General features: G+C 42.2%; 1 protein-coding gene across 1 annotated transcript in view; it reads left to right on the forward strand.

Moving 5' to 3' along the window:
• Nucleotides 1-310: 310 nt before the first annotated feature.
• Nucleotides 311-22,491, forward strand: part of SCFD2 (sec1 family domain containing 2) — a gene marked incomplete at both ends in the record, with an annotated part of 200,479 nt that continues 178,298 nt past the window's right edge. The window contains 2 exons of the mRNA XM_081999658.1: nt 311-1,052; nt 9,610-9,778. Coding sequence (XP_081855784.1) covers nt 311-1,052; nt 9,610-9,778 — 911 coding nt within the window. The remainder of the gene's footprint in view (nt 1,053-9,609; nt 9,779-22,491) is intronic.

Here is a 22,491-nt window from a genome sequence, read left to right on the forward strand (position 1 = left end):
TGGGGACGGGCGACCCCTCGGAGGGACGGGACAGCACTGCACAGCCCTCGCCGCCGGAAGAAAGGCCTCGCCGGCGCCGTTAAACCCGCCGCAGACACCCAAGCCGCCGCAACTTCCCTCAGACCGCTCCCTCCCCACGCTGGCCCCCACGTTCCGTCACGGAGGAGAGACGACACCGCCCGGTGTGCCCCGCCCCTCCCCGCCGTCGGGCAGCCAACCCGCGCCGTCGGCGTCATCCAGCGGCGCCGGAGGCGCGCCGGGCACGTGCGCTGTGTTGTGGCTGTCAGCGCTGCCCGTCGCCGCCGCCGCCATGGCGGTGCCAGTGCTGGTGCCGGAGCTGCGGCGGGTGTGCCGGCAGGCCTGGGAGCCCGTGTTCGCCAAGGCGCGCCGGGCCGTCGTCTTTCTGGACGCGGCGTCCGCCGAGGCGCTGCACTGGGGCGGCGGCGGGGCGGGCGAGCTGCTGGCGGCGGGGGCGCTGGCCGTCAGGGCGCTGCCCGCTGAAGCGGCGGCCGGGGCGGCGCGCGTCGTCTTCGTGGTGAGCGGGGCGCTGCGGGGCGGCACAGCCGCCGCCGTGCGCGGCGTGCTGGGCCAGGGCGCCGTGCGGCACTGCGTGCTGGTATCAGGCGGCGAGGCGGAGGGCGGCGGGCCGGCCGAGCTGGAGGAGACTTTGCGGCGGTGGATGGGCGAGGGCGGCCGCGCCGAGGTGATGCTGCGAGGCCCGCCGCTCTTGGCGCCCGTCTCGGCGGAGCTCTGCCTGCTGCCCGCCTTGGCGTCGCTTCTCCCGCCCCTGCCCGGCCCCAGCGGGCCCGGGCCCGCGGAGGTCGGGCTGGGCGCCCTGCCCGCCGAGCTGCGGGCGGCGGTGCGGGCCTTGGTGGGCGACCTCGACGCTCTCTTCACCGCTCTGGGACTGCGGGAGGAGAGCTTCGCCGTGGGAGCCCTCAGCAGGATCGTCGCTGCTGAGCTGGCAAGCTACGCCCCGGCCAGGAACAGGAGGAGGACGGCCACTAACAAGGCCTCTGTCGTCTTTGTGGACAGGACATTGGACCTCGCTGGTAAGAAATCCACAGCTGATGGGGGCTGTCATCCCTGTGGGCCCGCATGCACCCCATCGGGAGGGTTTCAGATACTTGCAGGAGTCCTCATGGCCTGGGAGCATGTTCAACACTACAGCCAGCTGTGGTGGTTGCTCACATATCATTGCTCCCCAGTGGGTCATGGAAACCAAGAGTGAAGCAGAAAGTTCTGCTGGGGACACAAGGGTTTGTTTCTGGCATTTCCGCTTTCGATCAGACTAGAGACCTTAGCTGTGCCTGTGCGGCATCCCAAGGTGTGAAGGAAATGGTCTGAAGGAAATTCAGACTGTGCCTTGTGGATTGCTGCAAAGCATTTCCCAGTGTATCTACTAGTCACCCTTAGCATTATCTATATGCCTGAAAGCATTTCTCTGTGTGTGTGTATGTATATATGTATATATACACACACAGTTTTTATATGCAATGCATTATACTTAGTCCTTGAGTGAAGCAATTGCACATGGCTGGTGGTGTTAACTTGGAAAAGATTATGTTTGAGTGAAAACAATACAGAATTGTTTATACAACACTTTCTGGGAAGCACATGAGCGTAAGAATGAACCATATGGTAAATTTAATACTGTCAATTAATGCAGAATTGATGCAAAAGTTGAGAAGTGTAGAGAATGGTGTGAGAATCCACTGGGAAACTGTCAGAAGGAGAATGTCTAGTATTGTAATCAACCTGCAAGCTCGGGAAGTGAGGTGAAGTCTTTTAAGCTGGTAAGATGTGATATCAAAAGCGCAGAAAGGGAAACTGATCAAACGAGTCACAAGCAAGGTGCTGGGCCTATCACCCAGAAGAAGTTTGTATCGGGTGCTCACTTCAGGAGTAACAATCTTTCAGAGGAAACGGTAAACACAGAGAATAATTGATACAGGAGCGTCTGCGTTCGCTTACCCCATCATATTATTGATAGACCTGCTCACATGTACAGTGTGTGGGCCTGGTTCTATTTACATTCTCTGTAGTCAATAATTCAGGTCATAATTTTGCCACCATATGTCCCATAGCAGGTGCTTGGCACAATGTTGCACCTGTGGCTCATCTGTCCTGAACTTTCTTCTGTCTTCTCCTCCCCTTGCCCCCCAATTTTGGCTTTGTCTATCCTTGCACTGCTGTAGGGTTCATAGCTGTCAACAGGGTGCTGAAGAGCAGCTATGGATCTGGGAGGTTAATGCTGTGCTGTCGTTGGGAAGATTGCTGGGAAGATTGCTCGGAAGACTGCATGCAGGACACTGGTCTTGGATGAAGAGCCTTGAAACGAAACTGTGAGAAGAGTGCCTGTTTGGGGTGGGAACCAGTGAAACTGGACAAGGATTCATGCACTCAGGTGGTGGGAAGAATGAAAAACAAGAAAAGAAACTGCAAATGGTGGGTGACAGGGAGCTGCCTGACAAGGAGACTGTTGAGGAGGCATGAAGAGAGATAATTGGTACCAGCTTAAATCTGGGAAGTAAAGTCTGGGATCTTTTACTTCAGTAGGGGAAGGTTTTTTTGAGAAATATCAGGCCTGTGGTGGGGCAGATTTGGAGGGGATGCGTCAAAGCTCTTGGAGTAAGGATGAGAAATTAAAGTATTAATTTTTAAAGGAATATGTTCTCTTCAGTATCTGTAACTGAAACCAAGATCCCTTCACGCAACCATTCTTTTATTACCAACAAGTCTCCAGAATTCATTGACAGTTTCATTGAAGCCTTCCTGTGCTTTGGACATGATACCGTACTCTTGCCACCAAGTACAATGCAAACTGAAGGAAAAAAAATCTAGTGCGTTTCAGAAGTAAAGCTCTATGTGGACCTGAATTTAGTGCCCCACAATGAGATTTGTCTAATTGGTTTGACAGAAACTGTACAGAAAAAGTACACAAAAAGAACAGCATTTTGGTTATGAAATCAGTTGTCAAGAAGTGGGAAATGGCAGAACTAAATTGTACCTGAAACCTGAGTTTTCTTAGGTGTATTCATCGTTTTATTTACTCTCTCCCCTGGTGCCCTGCCTCTGACTCCATTGCTTGGCCTTCAGGTGAATGAGTCTGTTCAATGTCAGCCTTACACTTTGTAAAAGCTAAAGCTTCCTATCTGCAAGTTTCTGGCTTGGTATTGGCAACTGGGCCACTGGATTATTTTTTTTTCCCCAAGCTATGATGCATATTTGCAGTCAGCAGTGTAAAAATTAATAGGTTTTTTTTCAAATAACAGCTCAGTGCAGGTGGAAGTCTTTGAGGTCGACTTTCTCATTTGCAGCTCATTTCAAACAACTTTTTGAATCCCCCCTCTCTAAAGATGAAAGATTTTGGATTTGATTTGTAAATGTCTTATTGATACCTGAATCTTGTCCAACATGTGGGCTGCAGATAGGAGAAATGGTTATGTATCCATGAATTACGAGAATGCTTTCATATTCCAAGCACTTCCACAAAAACCTAGACGTTCATTAAGGGTAGGTGCTGGGCTACTCTGATTAAGTCAGGCTACTGCTTTGAACCAGGTGACTTTGAATCACTCTAAATAGGCTATCAGGAGGCAAATGTTGTCTAATTTAAACACCTGGATGGAATACTGCTTTAGAGAGCTCTAGATGATGTCTAAAGGAGTTGCAGTAACAGATGGCTTATTTTTGGCTCACATTCCATTCTTATCTCAGGCAAATAAGATGTTAGGCTAGAATAATGAATAGTTTTCAATAATACCAATTGATTTCTAATAGTAAAAGTCAAAATGTCTCAGAAGTGCCTTTTCTGGTGCCGCAATTGCAAACAACTGAACTAAGGGGAAATACTGGTACTTAAATGCTAAGAACTTTCCACTTTAAAGAGCATACTAAAGAAGTATTAAGCACATTTTGGTAAAGAACCTCTGGTGCCAGTGTCAAGAAACTGTGTCTTTGTTGTGACAATTATTAAAAAAAAATAATTAGTCACATATAAAATGGCACATTTTTCTATCAGAAAAAATGAGAAGGAATCTAACTGACTGTTACTTATGCATGTTGTATTTAATGAATAGAGAGGAAAATACTGAATTAAGAGAAATAATTCTCCTGTTTGTCCTGTATGGCATGACATTCATCTGAGCTGTAACAGGGATCTTCTTTTTATGGCCTTTGCTCCCCTCACTGCAGTGGCATGGCTTCAACTTGGGATGGCATAGATATTACCTATCCCTGCAGTGTGGGATCTTATGGATAAAGCAGTGTCCCAGAAGGTGGGACATGTGGTTTTATGCCCTGAGGAGATCCCAGGCGTAGTACTTTGTGCTCACTTCTTGAATTCTGATTGTATAAAACTTTGTTACTGATGCTGTCCCTAATCTGTATGTATGTGTAGTGCTGCTTTTGTTTGCCTACTTTTTGTTTTAAAGTTCACTACCCTTGCTTTAAAAAGCAGAATAAATTCTCCCAGCCTAGAGTGGTGCTCTGGTAAGTGGCACTGACTAAAGTCAAAGCTAACTTGGGCACCTTAATTGCTGTATTTTTCTCCTCTAATAATTGTGCCCCTAAATATTTGCATTGCAATACAATATGGTAACCCTGTGCTCCTTGCATGTGTTTCTTAGTCACCACCTTGCCAGCATTCACGCTTTTTATGAAGCAGTTTTCCAGCTTCCCAGATTTCCTTTTTCATTTGTAACCTCATTGATACCTTTCAGATATTGGTGTTCAGAACAGCTTGATGCGTTTCTCTTTCCAATCTTTTGATGCTTTGCAGCATTTGGGATGTGGGCTGTTGTGAGCACAGGGAATGGTCAGGTCTCACCCACTGGTATGTGCAGGTGATTTTGAAATGCAATACAGTGAGCAGGAGACAGATAAGAATGAATAGCAGTGAGGGTGCTTGTGCAGTTAATGTATAGCTTTGAATAATAACCTTTGTATGAGTGTTGTTGAGGTTGGGTATTTCAGTGCCATCAGCAACAGCACTTTCATCTTCCTCTAGCACTTTTGCATGTATCTGCCAAAATCACAGGAATCTTTCCCCACAGGCAAGGCTGCAAGCTCAGGTTTAACCTTCTGTATCATATCCCTCGCTGTCAGACAGGCATCATCTTTGCATCACACCCTTGTGCTGTTTGTAATGTTTTCAGCCTTTTAACAGATACAAAAAGCACAGCTCAGACACTCATCAACAAAGTGTAGATACCGTTCTCTTTCGGTGCCTGGGAGCGGCTGCAGGGACGAGAAAGTCGCGGCATGCTTAATCATCCTAACACATAATCCCATTCATAGGGGAGGATGAGAGTGAAGGCTAATGTAGGCCGATGCCTTTCTGGTAAAGTCTGGTTCTGACTAATACCTCCTTTTCATTATTTTTGTTTTAAACTGTTTGTTTGTAATTGTCTGTCTATATCTTTCATTATATCTACCATGTTTCTAATTTGAAGCGGTTTACTCATGTTCTTTTTTATTGCAGCATCTTCCAAGTTGATGCATTGGTAGATTGACACTAACGTCTTTTTAAAGGAAACAAAACCGTGCTGTTTATTCTTCCTTAATATATAAGCTGAGGCTTTGAAAACATAAATACTGAGGCCTGTAGAGTATAGTTGTCCCCTTTTTTATAAACCAGGCTAGGGCTTTGACACAGGAGGAAACTGATGCTTAAATTATTCTGCTTACTTGAGGTTGTAGACTGCAGCTGTGAAGAGTGATGGCAGCTGAAAATATTCAAGTGGTGTCAACTTAGTGCCGTGGGTCAGGGTGCAGCCTCAGCTGTGGCATGGTTTGTAAAGCTTCTGCTGTTGTGGAATAGGCACACAATGTTTTATAATAGGTTTTTAAATACTTCAGAAGTTAAATTTGTTATTGAGGTTTTACAGAGGTAAGTAAACAAATGGAATGAGTTTTGCCTAATTAAAGAAAACTACAGATGGCTAGCTCAGTGCAGGGGACTTGAAAATTACACAAGCCTTGAGCAGATGCTTTAGTGTTTCTTACCTCCAAATTTACTACTCTTTACATATGTTGCAATAGCTGGCTGTGAGAGATGGGGAATCTCATATTTCTATGGCAGTGCTGTGATGCTGCTGTGCTTGGCTGTGGGCTTCCTTGCTCCTACTGCTGGACTACACGTTTTTTGGGTTTTTTTGGAGTGGAGTGTGTGGCATGTGGGGGTTTTTTGTTTGTTTTTAGATTCGATGGCCAACATAGTGGGACAGATAACTGGCTACTTTGGTGTTCCTTCATCTGTACAAAGGAGAACATAGAGCTATCTTTTGGCAAGGTACAAGGATGCTCTAGTTTGCCTTGAATGGTGCACAATGGTTCCTGGGAACATACAGGCTACTTTCTAGCACTGTTCAACAAGGTCAGCTTAAGCTAATGCTGGATAAAAGAATATGGCAAAACATTGATAAGCTTTGGAACTGGAGCTCCAAATATCCAGCTTCTTTCAAGGGAATATGTGTAAACTTTTCTGCCTTCTGATATTTTAAACTCTGCTCTCACTGAGATGATGTATTGCCTAAGAAAGTTGCATCACAGGAACTGTCTCACTACAGTCCTGTAGTGTAAAGTCTTCCTCGTGGTGATCTTATTCAGAGAAGCATTGAGTGAGTGTGCAGTGCTGAAATAACATGAAAACTGGGATGGGTTTGTCCACATATCTTTCCAAAATCACCAGTCCTGAACTAATCTACAAAGTAGCTAAAACAGCCGATGTTAAGAAAGCTTGATAGTGGGGGCAAGGTATGCCTTGCGTACTCTTTTGGTGCACCCTGACTTACATTTAAACTTTGGTTGAAGGAAAAGCCCTCGGTAGCTGCATTAGTTGTTGGCTAGTGAGCAATGCCTTTGTAAGAGAACTACTTTGTAATTCAAGCTCCTTATGTTTAGCAACTGACTTTAAAGTCTTCACATTGCCCAAGCTGTCGTGCTGCTTCTGTAATACGCAGTTGCCTCTTAAATCTGTTTTTTTAAAATTTGTTTTGTTTTTGAACCAGACAGTAGAACCAGGAGGAGAACATAAGAATTGGACTACAAATGGTGTGATATTGGGCTGGTAAAGAGCTTAAGAAAATATTTTCTTGTATGCATGCCATTGATGCCTTTTTGGGGGAAGAGGTGGTGTAGTTAATGCGTTCCTGGCTGCTGTTAAAGAATTGGTTGGTTGACTTTGCCACTTGTGCCAGCTACAAACTGTATCAAATGTCATGTATTTCAGTTTGTAACTCTTAATGAGAAGACAAATTAGAATTAGAACAGCGTGATGCATAAGATTTCCTGTATCTTCAAGGCTGGATATTAGCCTGGTGTGAAGACCCCTATTTTGCATTGGTCAGATAACTTTTCCTTGTCACTTTAACACCCAGTCTGTGTGTGTGTTGGCTGCATTAAAGCTGCCAGCTGCCCTGAACACTGTTGGTCATGAGAAGCTGCTGAGCAGCCTCTTGACTGTCCTCAACAGTGATGAGGAGAGAGAATGGAAACTAGTCCCCTGCACCCTGCTGAAGTAATCATGATTGAAAACTGACTCCCTGTGATTTTCTGTCCTAGTCTCATAAGGTTTAATTGCCTTACCAGCCTTAGTTGGTTTGCATAGCTGGTCAGGGGTGATAAGGATTTTTGAAAGCTCCAGGAGATGTTTTCTGATTGAATCAATGAGGCAGAGTGAAAACCATTAGTGCCTGCGGACCAGCGGGAGCCTCCAAGAAGTAGCAGTTGTGGGAAGGAGACTGAGATGGCACTTGTTAATTGTGGAAGCAACTTAAATACACTGACACTTCCCCCCTCTGCTAAGGAGAAAGGAGGGATGTTAATAATTAACGTGGGTTTATTTGCATTTGAGGTATTTTCAGTTTAGCTAAATGCCATGTCTAGCTAAACGTTGCTTGTGTGCAGCAAGTGTGGAGAGACAGATGTTGCTTGCAGTATGTGGGGTGGAGGTTTAGAAGATTGCCATCTGTTTTCCATGTCTGTAGCTTTGCGAGTGTTGATAACTTCAGTGTGGCTGACAAGTGACTGACCTAGTAAGAAGAATGTAGGGATTTTGGAGACCAGATGGCTTAGGGAGTTGCAGAGACAACCCAGGTCGTTTCATCTGTACTTCAGTGGTCTAAGTCTGTCTGGGGATGGTAGAAAGGAAGGTTGCTGTCCTTCTGTGACTATTACAATCTCTGGTGAAACAAATTGGTAATCTCAATCCAGCTGAGCGGCCAGGTGTCCACATTGCTGTACCATCGTGTGCTGGATACATGTGCCTTCCTTGCCTTCTGTGGGTAGAGGCATCGCCAGCAAGGAGTTTGACTTTACTTTTCTCCTCCTTTTTCATTCTTGCTTCTCTTTTTGACTTCTACAATTCAGAATAGTTCATAAACCATGAGGTGGTTTTACAACGCGGTTACATGGCTGCTGTAGACTTGCTGGAGACAACCTTCTGCTTATCCAAGAGCAGTTAATCTGACCTCATTAATACTCTTGATGTGAGGGCCTTGTTTGGATTTACGGAGCATATGAAGTTGACTTCACCTGTTGAACTAGACCTCTGTCTTGGGAAACGTTCAGAAGTGAGAACAGTTAGGGAACCACATAGACAGACTTTGATGGAGTGGGACCATAGCCTAAAAGATCTCTCAAAGGTGGCTTCGGAAGTCCCCTTTCTCACGTGAGTAAAGCCAGGAGAACACTACTAAGCTCAGCACTGGTTTCCAGCTCTGTGGTGATAGCTGAACTATAGCTGAAGTAGCAGGATACAAATACCTTTGACTTGTTCCTGACTTAAAAGCAATAAGGTTTCTGGTCTCCCTTTCCAACTTTTTCATCAGTAGTGTGTGTTTTTCTGCTTTGGCAGTCTGAATATTTTGTAAGTTGGTTGTAGTGCCTGTGAGAATTGGTGAATAGAAAGAAGAGCATGTGTGTTTGAAATCAGAACGGAAGGAAACGTGCCAACTAGAATTCAGCGCTTCTCTTGGAACATGGTCCAATTGACATTTTATACTACGACTTGGGTTGTTTTACTCTTTTCATGTTGGATTCACCTGTGCCACTCTCAGTCTATGTAGAAGCGATGACCTTGATGGTGGCATGTTGTTGGTAATTGTTTATTTTAATATTATGCCAGCTTATCTGGGTAGCTATGTATGCAACCTGCATACAGCGCTTTTAAGCACAGTCCTATTAGTTTAGAAAAGTATAGTTTGCATGTGTGCATGTATATATAAATGTTTGCCTGCTTTTTTTAATAACCATTGCAAATCTTGTTTAACTAACAACTTTCTTACGCAAAGAGAAATGTTTTGCATATTTAAGTGCAAAATCAGTGACTATCTACTAGCTGTAAAGCTAAGTCTAATTTATGTCTTTTAAATCTTTCTGAAATGTTATCAATACTTTTAACTTAAGACATTCTGGAAATTAATTTTACTTTTGTAGCAAAATATCTTTGAAAAGCTAATTGTGGTCTTGATGTGAATACCAGTGTCCTTCTTCCCAAAACATGTGGTGGTTACTTTGCTCTCAGTTCCTTGTCTTTTGTGTGTTTTGTTTTTTGTTTTTCTTCTAGTTATGTACCTGACAGTTTTGGGGTCTCTTTTTCCTTAGGAGCAGTTGGTCATCATGGTGATAATCTTGCAGAGAAGATACTTTCTGTGCTTCCGAAGCTTCCTGGCCACAAGACTGATGTGATGGTTAACATGGTAGAACTTACAGCACTGCAGACTACAGATGAAACTTGCAATATTATAGCACCTGGCTGCTTAGCACAACCAAAGTAAATATTCTTTTTTTCTTTCTTTCTTTAAGATGTTGAATATGTTTGTTATCTTTTTTTTGGGGGGGAGGGGGAGGAACAGAGAACAAGTCTTTTCTTTAAAAAAAAAAAAAAATCAAGCTTACAGCAAAAACCCATCTGGTCCTAATTCTGCTGGAGTATAATCAGTTTGTATGTGTGCATTAAGTGAGGGGGCCAGATAAGACTCCCAAAAGTGGGAGATTCTCAGGACCCTTTTAGATTAGGGTTGTTTAAATTGCTGTAGATTACTGTAATAGAAATCAGTACAGATTAAACACCAAAAATTCTTCCTTGTGACATTTCTTTTTCTGCCCTAAGTAACAGGTCTTACAAGCAGGTAGGTCTTAAGTGTGGGTTTCTTTTCCCATCAGCCTCTTTTATAAAGTGAGCTGTGTTCTGAATTCTTGTTAGAGTACCTATTAACTTAAGGTTTTATCCCAGCTTTCAAACACAGTAACTGTGGAGAAAGATAATTAGGCACAAATTTAGTATACAGGAAGCTTCACAAGAGCCTGGTTTTTGCTTAAACAAGGACAACCTAAACTTTGAACAATTGTATTTAGCCATGTATAATTTGCAGCTAAGACAGTGCTTGTAAAATGCTTCAGATTTGATGTTTCACTTGCTAAATTCAGTTGTCCAAACTGAAACTTTCCTGCAGCTTCTGTTACTATGCATAAACTGGGAAATATACCAGGTGCTGGTTTCCACTCTACCAAAAAAAAAAAAAAAAAAAATTGCTCAGCATAAGGAGATTAAAAGTTCTCTCTCTTTTGCTGTGATGTTCCCTCCATATATTAGAAAAGTTTTTTTTCAAGGTGGGCTATCTAATATAGAGCCTATTCTTCTGTTTTAACTCCTTTTGGTTCTTCACACCTGTGCTCTACTCCCTCTTCTTTCCCCCACAAAGATTTCACAGAAGACATTCCACTGTTCCAACATATGGTCTTTATTTTCTGAGAGCTTCCAGATCCTTTGTCATCTTCCATCTCCCATGTGTGCTGTAACTGGGTCCAGTTTCTAGGTTTCACATTGCATAACTCTCTTCTTCCTTAGGAGTTGGAGAGGAAACGTTTCCTCATGTAGGTGGACTCAACTGCAAGTTGCTGCCGGGGTGACTAACTTAAATAAAATTTGTTCTGGTTTTCTTCTCATTGGCTGCTTTCCAGGTGATCTCTGAAGCAGAAGTGAGATGTCCTTAAGATCTGTCTACACAGCAAAATGATGAGGTCATTGCCCGTGGTAGACATGCTGTGGTAGCTGTTGTTCGTGCTAACTTTGAGCAGCTACCAGAAATAAAGGAAATTTCTGGCAGCATGGACTAGGAAAAAAAAAAAAGTTATTTATTGCCCATAGATTGTTGACCTGTGCTACTGCTCCATTATTCCTAACGTTACGGACATTGAGGAGACTAAAGCTAGTGCTAGTATGCTTTCCCATGCTAAAATTACAACTTCAGTCTTCCCTATAGTCACATTTTCAGGAATAGCCTGCAGAGTTTTATCATGTTCTAAGGTGGCTAATAGTATATATACTGAGGTTTGTTTGCCTATTTCCTAGCTAGTGGGAAGGTGCCTCTGTTAACAGTACAGTTAGACTTAACATATTTTGCAAATTCTCTTATGGACGCGAGTGCTTGAAGAACAACAGGATTTGGCTACAAGGTGCTCAGCTGCTACTTTGCAAGTGTAGCATCTGAGAGTGTTAGATGACATCCAGTATCTGCAAGTGTTGGATGACAACATCTGATACCTGATATCAAAGCAGTGGCATCATTACCACACCAGTCTGGAACAGCTTCCCCAAAATACCCTCCCTTTGCAAAGCCATCTTATAGAACCTGTTACACTGGAAATTTTTAAAAGCAGATAATAGTGGTTTAAGTAGGATTGATCTTGCCTTGGAGGAGAGCAAAGGGACTAGATGACCTCTCAAAATCTCTCCTGTGATCATTGTTCACAACTGAAGTAGAGTTGCATGCCTGAGAAGAGTCTCTAAACTCCAAAGAATGTGGCTCTGTGATGTTCTTTCACTCTTTCTCCAGCTATGTAATGGTTAGGAGTAGTTTCTAACTTAAAATAGGCATTTCCAAGCAAGCTTAAGACAATTGCTGAAGAGTACTAGAAACCATGACAGTGTCTGAACAGGTGGCTGAAGGTGGTAGCTTCCATTCTGTTCAAAAGGACTGTGTTCTTGTTTTTTGATTATAAACGTCAGCATTAATCATCTTTGCTAGTGTAAAATGGTTGAAGTTCTTCTGAAGCACTGAAATGGATTTTAAGTTCCCACCACTAGGTTTCCTTGTCAATTCTGTAAGAAATTTGATACAATGCTCTCAGTTCTTCATCAACATGGTTATTGCTGGTGGTAGCTGGCTCGAAAGTGTTTCTTGTAATTGAAAACTTAAGTTTTGATTTATATTTGTAAATGATGCATGGCAAGGAGTGTTCCTCTGCTTGTAAATTTTCCATTTACTCTGGCGAGTGAAAGTGCCAGCACCTTTCTCAGAGACAGGACTAGTAACTTTGGTTACACCCAAGTGGAATGTGTGGGGGCTTTTTTACGTGAAATTTTGTGATCAGACTGTGGCATTCCACAGGCTTACATATTCAGCATATTTTTCAAATGTTTTCATTATTTTCTCTCAAGTAATATTTGAGCATGCTGTGGTAGGGAGAGAGAGAGGTCTGCTCCCTCCACACAGCTTGCTATATTTAACTTTTCTTATGGAATGCCTCTCCAGCAGAAACATCTGGGCTCAGTTACAGAGTTAGCAAACAGAATTAATGAATAATTTATGGCTGGTGTGGTGAAATAAAGCAGGGTTCTTTTCTCAAATCTAAGGAAATAATGGGCTTCTTTAAAGATTTAGATGAAAATGTAAATGCCATATGCTGCTTAAGTTACTGTACTTTGAAGGTGCTCTCCTTGTAAGGAAGGGAATTTCTTTCAAAAAAAAAAAAAATCTATTCCAGAGTTCTTAATTTTATTAGTATTAGTAGCCTCCAAAATCTTTCAGAGTACTTGCCCTGTGGTAGTCACTGACATACTGCTGCTCCAGTGTGAATGTTAGTTGAGTTATGCTCTTGGAGTATTGTGTCAAAATATTTTATTCATTTTTGTATACAGATGGATATATAAAAAAAGAATGAAATCCTTTATAGACATAAAACTAAAGACAGCCACTCTGGATCAGAGCCGTTAGTTTCCAATTAAAAAATTGGATAGCTATCCTGTCCTTCCAAACAAATGGTGCATAATAGAAATGGAAATGGTAGTGAAAGCTTAATGGCAGAGGTAATTAAAAAAATACTGTATTGATTGCAGCTGTCTTGCTGGTCTTTGTGTCTTGATAACCCATGCAGTGTTTTTGGACAAATTTCTAACAATTTCAGCTTCTGATTAAGCATACATGCAGTGGCTTCTAGGAGTTGTCTGCTTGGATGAACATCAAGCTGTCCATGTTTGTGAGCTGTCCATCATGTACTTCTGATAACATTTTGGCCGCTTTATTTCTCAAAGCACTTATCTTGTGTTTCTAAGTTTTGTATTTTATCACGTGGAAGCATCCCGCTGTCAGTAATGGGTTTATCATGATGGAGGTTTATCTTGTGCCGTTTTCGACTTCTTGCAAGCTGGGAGCCAAGGTGTGTGGAGGCCCCGTGGCTCCCTGAAGACCCAAGTCAGGGCTCGGGTGCTTGTGTCCTGACCACAGGTCTGTGGCACGTGGAGGTAAAGGGTTATGTGATACTGACCTGTGGGCAACTGAAGAAATATGTATGTTTGCTCTTTTTTCAATCTGCTTTTTTATTACCCACGAACACTTTTGATGTGCTCTCATATTTTGCTGAGTAAACTGAATACTTAATTCATTTATGCACATTTCAAGAACTCGCTGAATAGAGATTTCTTGCCTGTTTTTTTCCACTCTTGCTTCCTTTTCTCCCATTTTTGGAGTTTGCAATCTTCTTGGAATTCAGTGTGGTGTTAAAATCTCAGAAAAAGACCAGATTTTTATTTAAAATATATATGTATTTAATGCAATATACGAAGAACCATTGGGTTCTTACAGCAAGCATTTTTCCATAAAGATGCAAAACTATAACATAACTCACTTCACGTTTGGGCTGCTACGCCTAAAACAATTCAATGAGCAATATAGCTAAGGTGTCTGTGCGCTTTTGACAAAGCAGATGGAGCCACTAAATTTGCATTAGGGGGGAAAATAGTTCAGAATGAGGTGATCTTATTGATGGGTGTGATGCAGAAAACATAGATATGCAGGCCAGATGTTTGAAACATGGCACTTGCAAGATCTTTCCATAGATCTTTGTATGAGAGGTGGAAGGAGAGATGTGCTGGGGTGGAGAGAAAGGGAGTTGATTAAAAATTAGAACATTCCTGGAGATCTAATAGTAAAATTTCAATGTCTCATGTGAATGGCAGTTGAAAATGCATACTTCTCCTGATCCTCCTTGGTTCTGAGGTAGTTAATTCCTATTTTGGACTCATAAGTGCTTTTGTTTACAAGTGCTAAAACTGGTACAGTTTGGATGGAGAAGAAAGCCCCACTCCAGCTGCACCTTTGCTCTTGTGTATGAGGTGATGATGTAGTGCTTTCCTGGTACTGGTGCGACTTGGACAACCCTGAGCGTAGAGGAAGGCCATGAGGTGAGTGGACTTGTATTCCAGTCCTGGCTCTGCTGTCTGCTTGCAGTGTGATATTGGACACGTCTCTTCTTTTCTTTCTACTCCTGCTTCCTAGTACTTGTCCAAGCAACTTGTTTTTTAAACCTGTAAAACAGGGAATTCTTCAGGATACAAGTTTGCAGACCACATGGCAGAAAGTCCTAGGGGTTCTGGTCATTGGGAGGGTACAAATATTGCATATGATTACGTGGGGAGCTAAGGTGTCAGAACAAGCAAAGGCAGGATCTCCATTTGTCCTTTCTTCGATAATACTGTGTCCTTCCCACTCCTACACGCAGTGCGTTGTTGGACCGGGGAGAGAGCACTGCTTTGAATTGTATCCCCTGGGCCCCCTTTGCTGAGAGCTGATGGAACAGCAGTTCCAAAGGTCTCTGTAAAACACAGCACTGCAGTATTCTTTGAACAGTCACACGTATGATGTGAATTTAAAATGAAAGATTATTTGTTCTTGTATGGCAAAGAAAAGAGCAGCAAGAATTAAACTGAAAAGGAGATTAAAGTTTCCTTTTAAGCTGGGTAATAGACTTTTTTTGAATGGTTGATTTTATTCGCTTGGCTTTTATTTTTATTTTTTCTTTTTTAACTGAGGAGCAAGCATCTGAAGGATATCAGAGTGATGTTTTTCTTAAGACTGAATTAATTACAAACTAAGCTTTGGGGGGATCGTTCTTGAATCTTTGTGGTATTTTCAAATTTATTTTTTAAATATTTCTTTTATACCAGCTGTAGCTATTAATTAAAAAAAACCTCACAACCTTTTTGCATGCATAAGTTTATAAAAGCTTGTAATAAGGTAATTTGGGACAGTGTTATTCTTGAATGATCTGGGAATTTATGGCATAAATTAGAGTAATTTTCCTTTCTGGAATGTTAATATTAAAGAGGAAACGTTAATACTACAGTAAGAAAATCCAGATGACACGACTATATTGCTTCATATCCACTAAGAGTCTTGTGGAGGAGGAAGCGTAAACCAAAACAAAGGATGGCAAGGCTCTTCCAGACGGGGAGAGGGAGAGCTGCGTGCTGTAAACCATTTTTGGATCTGCTCCGGTATATTGTTGGTGGTTCAGCAGCAGTGGGGTGCTGCCTGCGCTCCCTGCCTGTGTGTGGGTCCCTGCTTGTCCCTGCTTCTGGGGTGCTCCTCCAGCTTTTCCGCTGCTGGAGACTTCCCCCTGCCGGGAGCTGCGCACTGCTGCTCTCCCAGGACCTGGCCTCCTGCCTCTGCTGCAGTGCCCCGCTGAGCGCTGCTCTCGAGGATTGTTTTAAACCTAAACTTAACCTCCCAAGACAAAAAAAACAAACCCAACCAACCAAAAAAAAAAAAAAGCCAATACCCATGTACAGCCTTTTCCTATCTGCCTTTCTGAACAAGGTGAGCAGAACTGTCATGGAGAAAAGGAGGTCTTAACCACAGGCTTTATGGAAAGCAGACATCACATCACATTAAAAAAAAAAAAAAAAAATTTTTTTCCTTCACCAATGACAGGAGAAATTACAGCGCAGCCCTGTGCTTCTAGGACTCATGCTGTGCCACTGAGGTCCCTTTTCAGGGAGATGAATTGGGCTTTACAGGGTTTTTCTGTTGATACCTTTTGCCTTTTCAAAAATCCACCCAGGAGATGATTCTCTAAATCGTGAATTGGGCAGTAGAAATGCCCCAAGCACAGCATCCCCCATCACCACCACATTGCTGGTCCGGCAGTCTTCCTGCTCACCACTTTATTTTACTCATATGGGCTCAGAGCATAGTCTCGAATCAAGGTCTATTCAGTTTCCTTATTGTTTGAAATTTCTCAAGGCATCTTGCTGGGAATAGCAGCCCCAGCTGCGTCAGCTTCTGGGGTTTGTCAGTCAAGACAAGCTTTCCAGGAGGTGCTTTCTGCTCGTTTTCAAACCAGCCTGAATCAAATCAATGTAATTGACTGTTGCCACAGGATGAGATGAACAAGTTGATAAGATTTATTATATCTTACAATAAATGTGTATATTTGCCCGGATCCTTTCAACATGGGACCTCCTTGAAATAGAAGAAGGAAGGGGTGAGGGGGGTGTGCTGAGAGTGGAAAACTCTGGGAAGAGGTCAAAACCTGTGGATTGCCTGCGCTATGTAACGTACAGCATTGCTAGAAGACCTTGCTGCTGCTCTGCAAAACCCCAGTTTGCTGCAGTAGTGGGTTTATTGAAGTAACGAGTGGAGGAATTGCTTGACGGTTCTTCATCTGACCAGGTTCTTGCCTAATAGGTGCCACATTTTTTTTTCAATTCCCTGTTATGACAGGGCTCAGAAGCCTTAGAAGTCATCTCCTAGATAAGAGAAAGCCTGAAGCTTATTTTCCTTGAGATAAAGAATGAATTGGGCTGACAAGCTCTCGGCATCAGCTGGGCAATTCTTCCTTATCTGTGCCTCTCAGCCCACAAAAAGGACTTCTGGGGTTTGTGGGAAGCTGGACTGCTTGAGACTTTGTTCCTTGTGCTTTGAGGACCTCTAACTGCACTGTTTGTCTGGGCTACCCAGGCTTACTAATGAAAATTTTCAGTCAGAATTCAGTTTTTTTCCTGGGCCCTGACACTCACATGCCCATCCTCAGAGTGCAAGGATCAAGAGGTTCAAGATGCTGTTGCCTGCTACTTGAAAGATGGCAAAATCCAGAACCTTTCATGCTTAATTTTTTTAAAAACACAGTTTTATTTCTTCTGGAGAAGGACTTCCTTTATTTCTATTATTCTCAATATAATCTCTATTTGAGTAGTGTCATTAAGTCCCAAGTTTCTGACTTTTTCCATTGCCCATGGAAAGACACAATAAATTTGAATGTTATGCAGATGTTGTCTAACCATCAGCAGGTCTCTGAGTACTTGTATCTTCAGCTGGTTGACAGAGCAAGGTAACTTAATGTCTGTAGGGAAATTCAGTGAGTACAATCCCTCAGCTAGTTTATCTTCTTACTGTTTCCTTGTTGGCATTGCTCTCTCTTCTGCAAGTACATTCCTTGCAAGATGTAAAGAAGGACAAATCTCTTTCTGATTAGCTATCTGAAAGAGTAACTACTGATGTCTGCAGTCAGGACAGAAAGGGAAGATCTTTATGTTGCTTAGGGGCAGGGGTTTTTTTTGGCTGTCTGCGGCATTTCTTTTAAAACTGCCATACCTTTCTTCTTACCTTAATGCTTTTGTTTGGGAATTTTGTGAGTTTCTTTCTTCCCCTGTGTAAGTTTGAAAACTGCTTTTCTTTTGGTGTGGCCAGAGTGCATTTTTTTGCAGACGTATTCAGAGTTCAATAGCAATATAAAGACTGTGTCTGTTTAATTTATGAATTTCCAAAGTGAGCTCGTCTTTCTTGTGTTATAGTACGATCTCCCAGGAACTGTTGCTTTGGCTGACATTATGAGATTTTTCTAAGACTAGTTCTCACTCTGCTTGGCCAACTGCCTTCAAGTTTGCCTCCTGAATGACCTTAACAATGAGGTTTTAACATGCAGTGATATGCATTGGCCTTATTACATACTGCAGAATTACTCGTTTGCTGTTCAAGCATAGTGCCAGAGCAGAGTGACTGAGTGACCTGGAGGGGTGTTTTAGTTTATCATTCTCATACTATAAAGTAAGCCTGCTGTGTCTTACAACGGAGAAAAATGTGCCATACTAGACTGATGAGAAGAACAAATGACAGCTGCTCATTTGGATGACGAATCAATATTTGGGAAGGAAACAGTATTATCTGTTGGCAATGGGTTTGGTTGCAAGTTTGGACTATATGATTGGGATTCTCTCATGATTGAAACAGGAATCAAAGCTTACACGGGCTAAAATTTGTGTGAAGTGAGCCATTTACCTGGCAGAGCTTAAAGATGCTTTTACTCTGGAAAGCAGACAGAATCTGTGCACAGAGAAATCTATGTTATTTAGCCTGGCTTCTGTTATTTAGATGGCAGATCTTTGGATTCTAATTTGTAATGCCTAGCTCCAGCGCTCACTTCTCTGTGCATCTTGTTTTCTTGAAGTGTAGCAAAGAGGTGCTGAAATGGGTTTTGCCGCTTCATAGCGGCTCACAGTTTCAAAAGTGGTTGTGAAAACTGACCAAACCAAGCCAGTTTTTATGCCCTAATGAACTGTGGCCCAGAAGGAGTTCTTCTGCAGACTCTGGACAGCTGTGCTACACCAAGTACCACTTAATTTCCATATCTTGTGAATGTATTTTCTAAAATGATCTTCAACGGGGAAAGATTCCCATTCACTGTGGGAGAGAAAAGTTTTACGACCTTACCTAAATCTCTCCATGACTATACTACTTTTTAAATAAGCAAACAGAAAAAGAAGTCCATATTGATCCATTTTCAATTACTGGAAACAGCCGCAGAACACGCACTAAATGTGTATGCTGCACGTGGATGCTCGAGCTCCAGTTACCCCTTAGAAAAAGGAAATTAACCTCAACAGAAAAAGCTGCAGGTCTTATTAATGACAGCGGAATATGTCATGGCTTTAAACACTCTTTGCACAGGTCAGAAAATACCATCAATGATACAGTTGGTTTTGATGCTAAGGAAGGAACGTGGAAGAGGAGGGGAATTAGACAGCACCCAACACACTTCTTATAAAAGTCCTTTTTAGGAGGAGGATGCAGTGTTAGTATTGAATTACTACAAAAAGCCACCAAAAATCCAGATATTTTGGATTAGGACAAAATTCTGCTCCCCTTACTCATTCTGTGGTGGGCAGAAGTCTATCAGGGAGGGGTTGTTGAGAACATATCCAGAACACAGGGTAAATATATGCAATGTAGACAGGCGTCCTTATCTCATTCTCCATGACAGATCAGCCAGAGTATGGAAATGGTTATAAAAATGAAAGCCTGAGGCTGGAGCTTTATTCTTTCTGAATAGCTGTCAGTTTGGTTTTGAAGGCTAGAATTGGCCGTATTAGGTTTGCACGAGATCTGAAGAAGCTAGGGCTCTAGGTTTGCATTGAAACTATGACAAATATGCTACTTTGAAGTAAGAGAGGGGAATAAGGAAGATATGCAGCGCCAAGCCCTCAAGTTGATCTAAGTTTGCTTTCACCAACGTGCTAGCAGAGAATCTGGCCCTGCACATTCGAAAAACGCGTCTTTTAAGATGTAAGGTCTGCTTCAAATTATTTTTCTTACTATTTATTTTGGGTCTCCAAGTTTCTATTTGAATACTTGTTCTCAACTCATAACAAGAGTATCTTTATCTGTTTTAATTACTCTATGCCATAAGACTTCATAAGCAATGATTTTTGCGGTAACTGAGTCAGGATTGTCTTTCCTTCTGTGATGAAGACATATTCCTGTACATTAAGCCCTCAAAATGGCCTAGTCAAGAGGTTGCTTTAGTTACTCAAGGCTTTAGGCTAGCAAATGAGGGAGGGAGGTCAAAGGAGACTACCAAAAAGTGGCTTTGTAAATCAAAAACATTGAGGAGAGGGAATTCCTGGCATTCCATGGTATCTGGGTTTATTTTCTTACATTTCTCTAATAAGAAAAACACATTTCAGATGTGTTCTTGGTAAATGTTTTCACTTGTCTCATCTATCTCTGCTGCCAAAAGTGACCCAAAATATATTGGTTTTACATGCCTTGAGGATGTCTATTGGATAACGAACCAATGCATCTGTAAAAGTGGACTTGGCACTCCAATGCAATCCCTGAATGTAGATTCAATTGTCAGCACCTCATTACTAACTGTTCTTTCACTGGAATCATTTTTATTAAAATAACCTTATGCAATAGCTTTAAAACATAGAACAGAATGCTCTACAGTAACCTATTATGTTACATGTAGTGTTCACAAGTAATACATATGTTGTAAGGATCAGACTTTATTTTTAGCACAATTCATTTGCTTTGTCCAAAAACTAAATTAAAATCCCTGACAAGTAACTCTTTAATATACACGTTATAAAGAGCTGCTTGGCAGGAGTTTTGATATACCTTGTAGTGTACAAAATCCTACTCAGAAGCTTTCAATTAACTTGATTCATACAGTAACTCGGTCTGGCATTCTGTGTAAGCTGTCCTGCAGCTTGTAGGAATGAAACATTTTGCAGAACCATTTTGTTGGACTAAAAGGCAGCCAATTAAAACTCAGACAGGACTAAATGTTGGTTATGAATATTAGAAAGTTTTAAGAAATAATTTGCGTGCGCTTTTTTCCTTTGCCTCTGCAGAGTTTGGCCATTGTTAGAGGAGCAAGAGTGAATTTTGGGGTAATGCTCGAATGATTAAGGTCAGCTTTATCACAGTGACGAAGAGGGCTGTGGCGTATCTGGGAAGTCTTTCAGCATCAAGCCTTCTCTCTACCTTGTGAAGTACTATATATTCATATCTGCTAATTGGAAAACAGGGTGGGTCAGGTTGCAATAAGCAATTCTACTTCCAACAGAACAAATTTCACTTTTCAGTGATTTTCAGTGATTTTTTGTTTCTTTGTCTTGAAGGAAGCAAACTGGCTTCAGCATTCATTCTGCTTCTGGCAGTCATCCAATTGCTATGGTGTACTTGGTTGTTCATTTGGATCAGCCTGCCTGCAGTTGGTCTGAAGATCAGGTGCTGCTGCTTCTTTTTGAATGGTAGTGGACAGCTGGAATAACACCCCCCCCCCTTTTTTTTTTTAAACTCGACAATGACTTCACATACTATTACAGTCTATGCATCTAACCCTTCTGCAGGAGCTCATTTGAGAAATCTTTGAAGACTTCCAAAGAATATGTCACGGGGAAGGGACAGGAGAAGAAGAGGAAGGAGCACTGCTAGACCTGGTCCCATGCTGAGTCAATGCAGAGGAGCTTAGTCCTGAATACCTTGCAAGAAGTGAGAACACTACCGTGTATTTGGAATTTCTTTTTGCAAGTCCCAGTGTCATGCATAGCTATCCACTGAGCACCCCAGTGCCACGATAATTGTTTAAGAGCTCCATCATTACTACTGTTTGAATAATGGGAAAATTTTAGGGTAGCTAGATGTTCTGTGGCCTGTAATAAAGGCTATTCTGCAGGGATGGCTGTTGTGAAACTATTGTAGAAGGGAGGGAACCCTACCGGCTGGGTAATGGATGAAAATGATAACTGTATTATGTATTGTTCAACAGCATAATTTAAAAAAAAGGAACAGATAGGATTAGAGGAAGGATAGAGTTAAAATCTTTTGAGGTGAGCTGACCGCATCTTAGAACTAGGACTCTTTGCCCAGTTGATAGCTAATCTACTTTTCTCTTTGCACAGAACATCTTCAAAATCATGGCTGTGTAAAAGATGGAGCTTAGTAGGATTTAATACTTCAAGGATTAGTAAGGCTGTCAAAACCAGTCCTACCTTCCTGAGACGCATCTTGCTTGCTCTCTTCTCTCTCTCAGTAATCTGCCAGGTCCCTCTGCTTAGGTTATCAGCAGAAAGGGTTAAAATGACCAAACCTTGTGTTTGGTAAGTATGCTTGTAGTAGATCAAAAAGAAGAATCCTTAGGAAAAAAGTAATAAAAACCCTGTTTTATTGGTACACTTGACTTTCAGTAAAGTGTTTGAGATAATCCAAGTTTTGAGAAATTCATATATTTTAAGACAACCAGAGGCATTTGGTTCCAGGATAATAATCTTGCACGATTATAGACTTCAGAGGTTCTTGAAGTTGGTAAGTAACCATCATAAAAGGATGTCAGGCAAAGATGGTGATCTGTTTCGCGTTGGTGCAATTGCCAGGCAGGCTTCTGTTTCAGGGCTGTTCACATGACTAATGCTTTCCTTTTACTCATGCTTCAGCCTGGTGAGGAGCAACAGCTTTGCATGGATTCCTCTTCCTACACCCCTCACCTTCCGAAAAGTGCCCTTGTTTCCTTGAAACTTGCCTCAGGGTAACATCTTCCAGCATTATCATTATGACAAAAAGCATATTGCATGGTGTGAAAAATCACTGTCAGTCTGTTTTGTAGAATGTGGATAGAGCTGGCTTCGCAAACGTATTTAGG

Source organism: Phaethon aethereus (assembly GCF_964289735.1).
Source record: "Phaethon aethereus genome assembly, chromosome: 4".
Taxonomy (NCBI): domain Eukaryota; kingdom Metazoa; phylum Chordata; class Aves; order Phaethontiformes; family Phaethontidae; genus Phaethon; species Phaethon aethereus.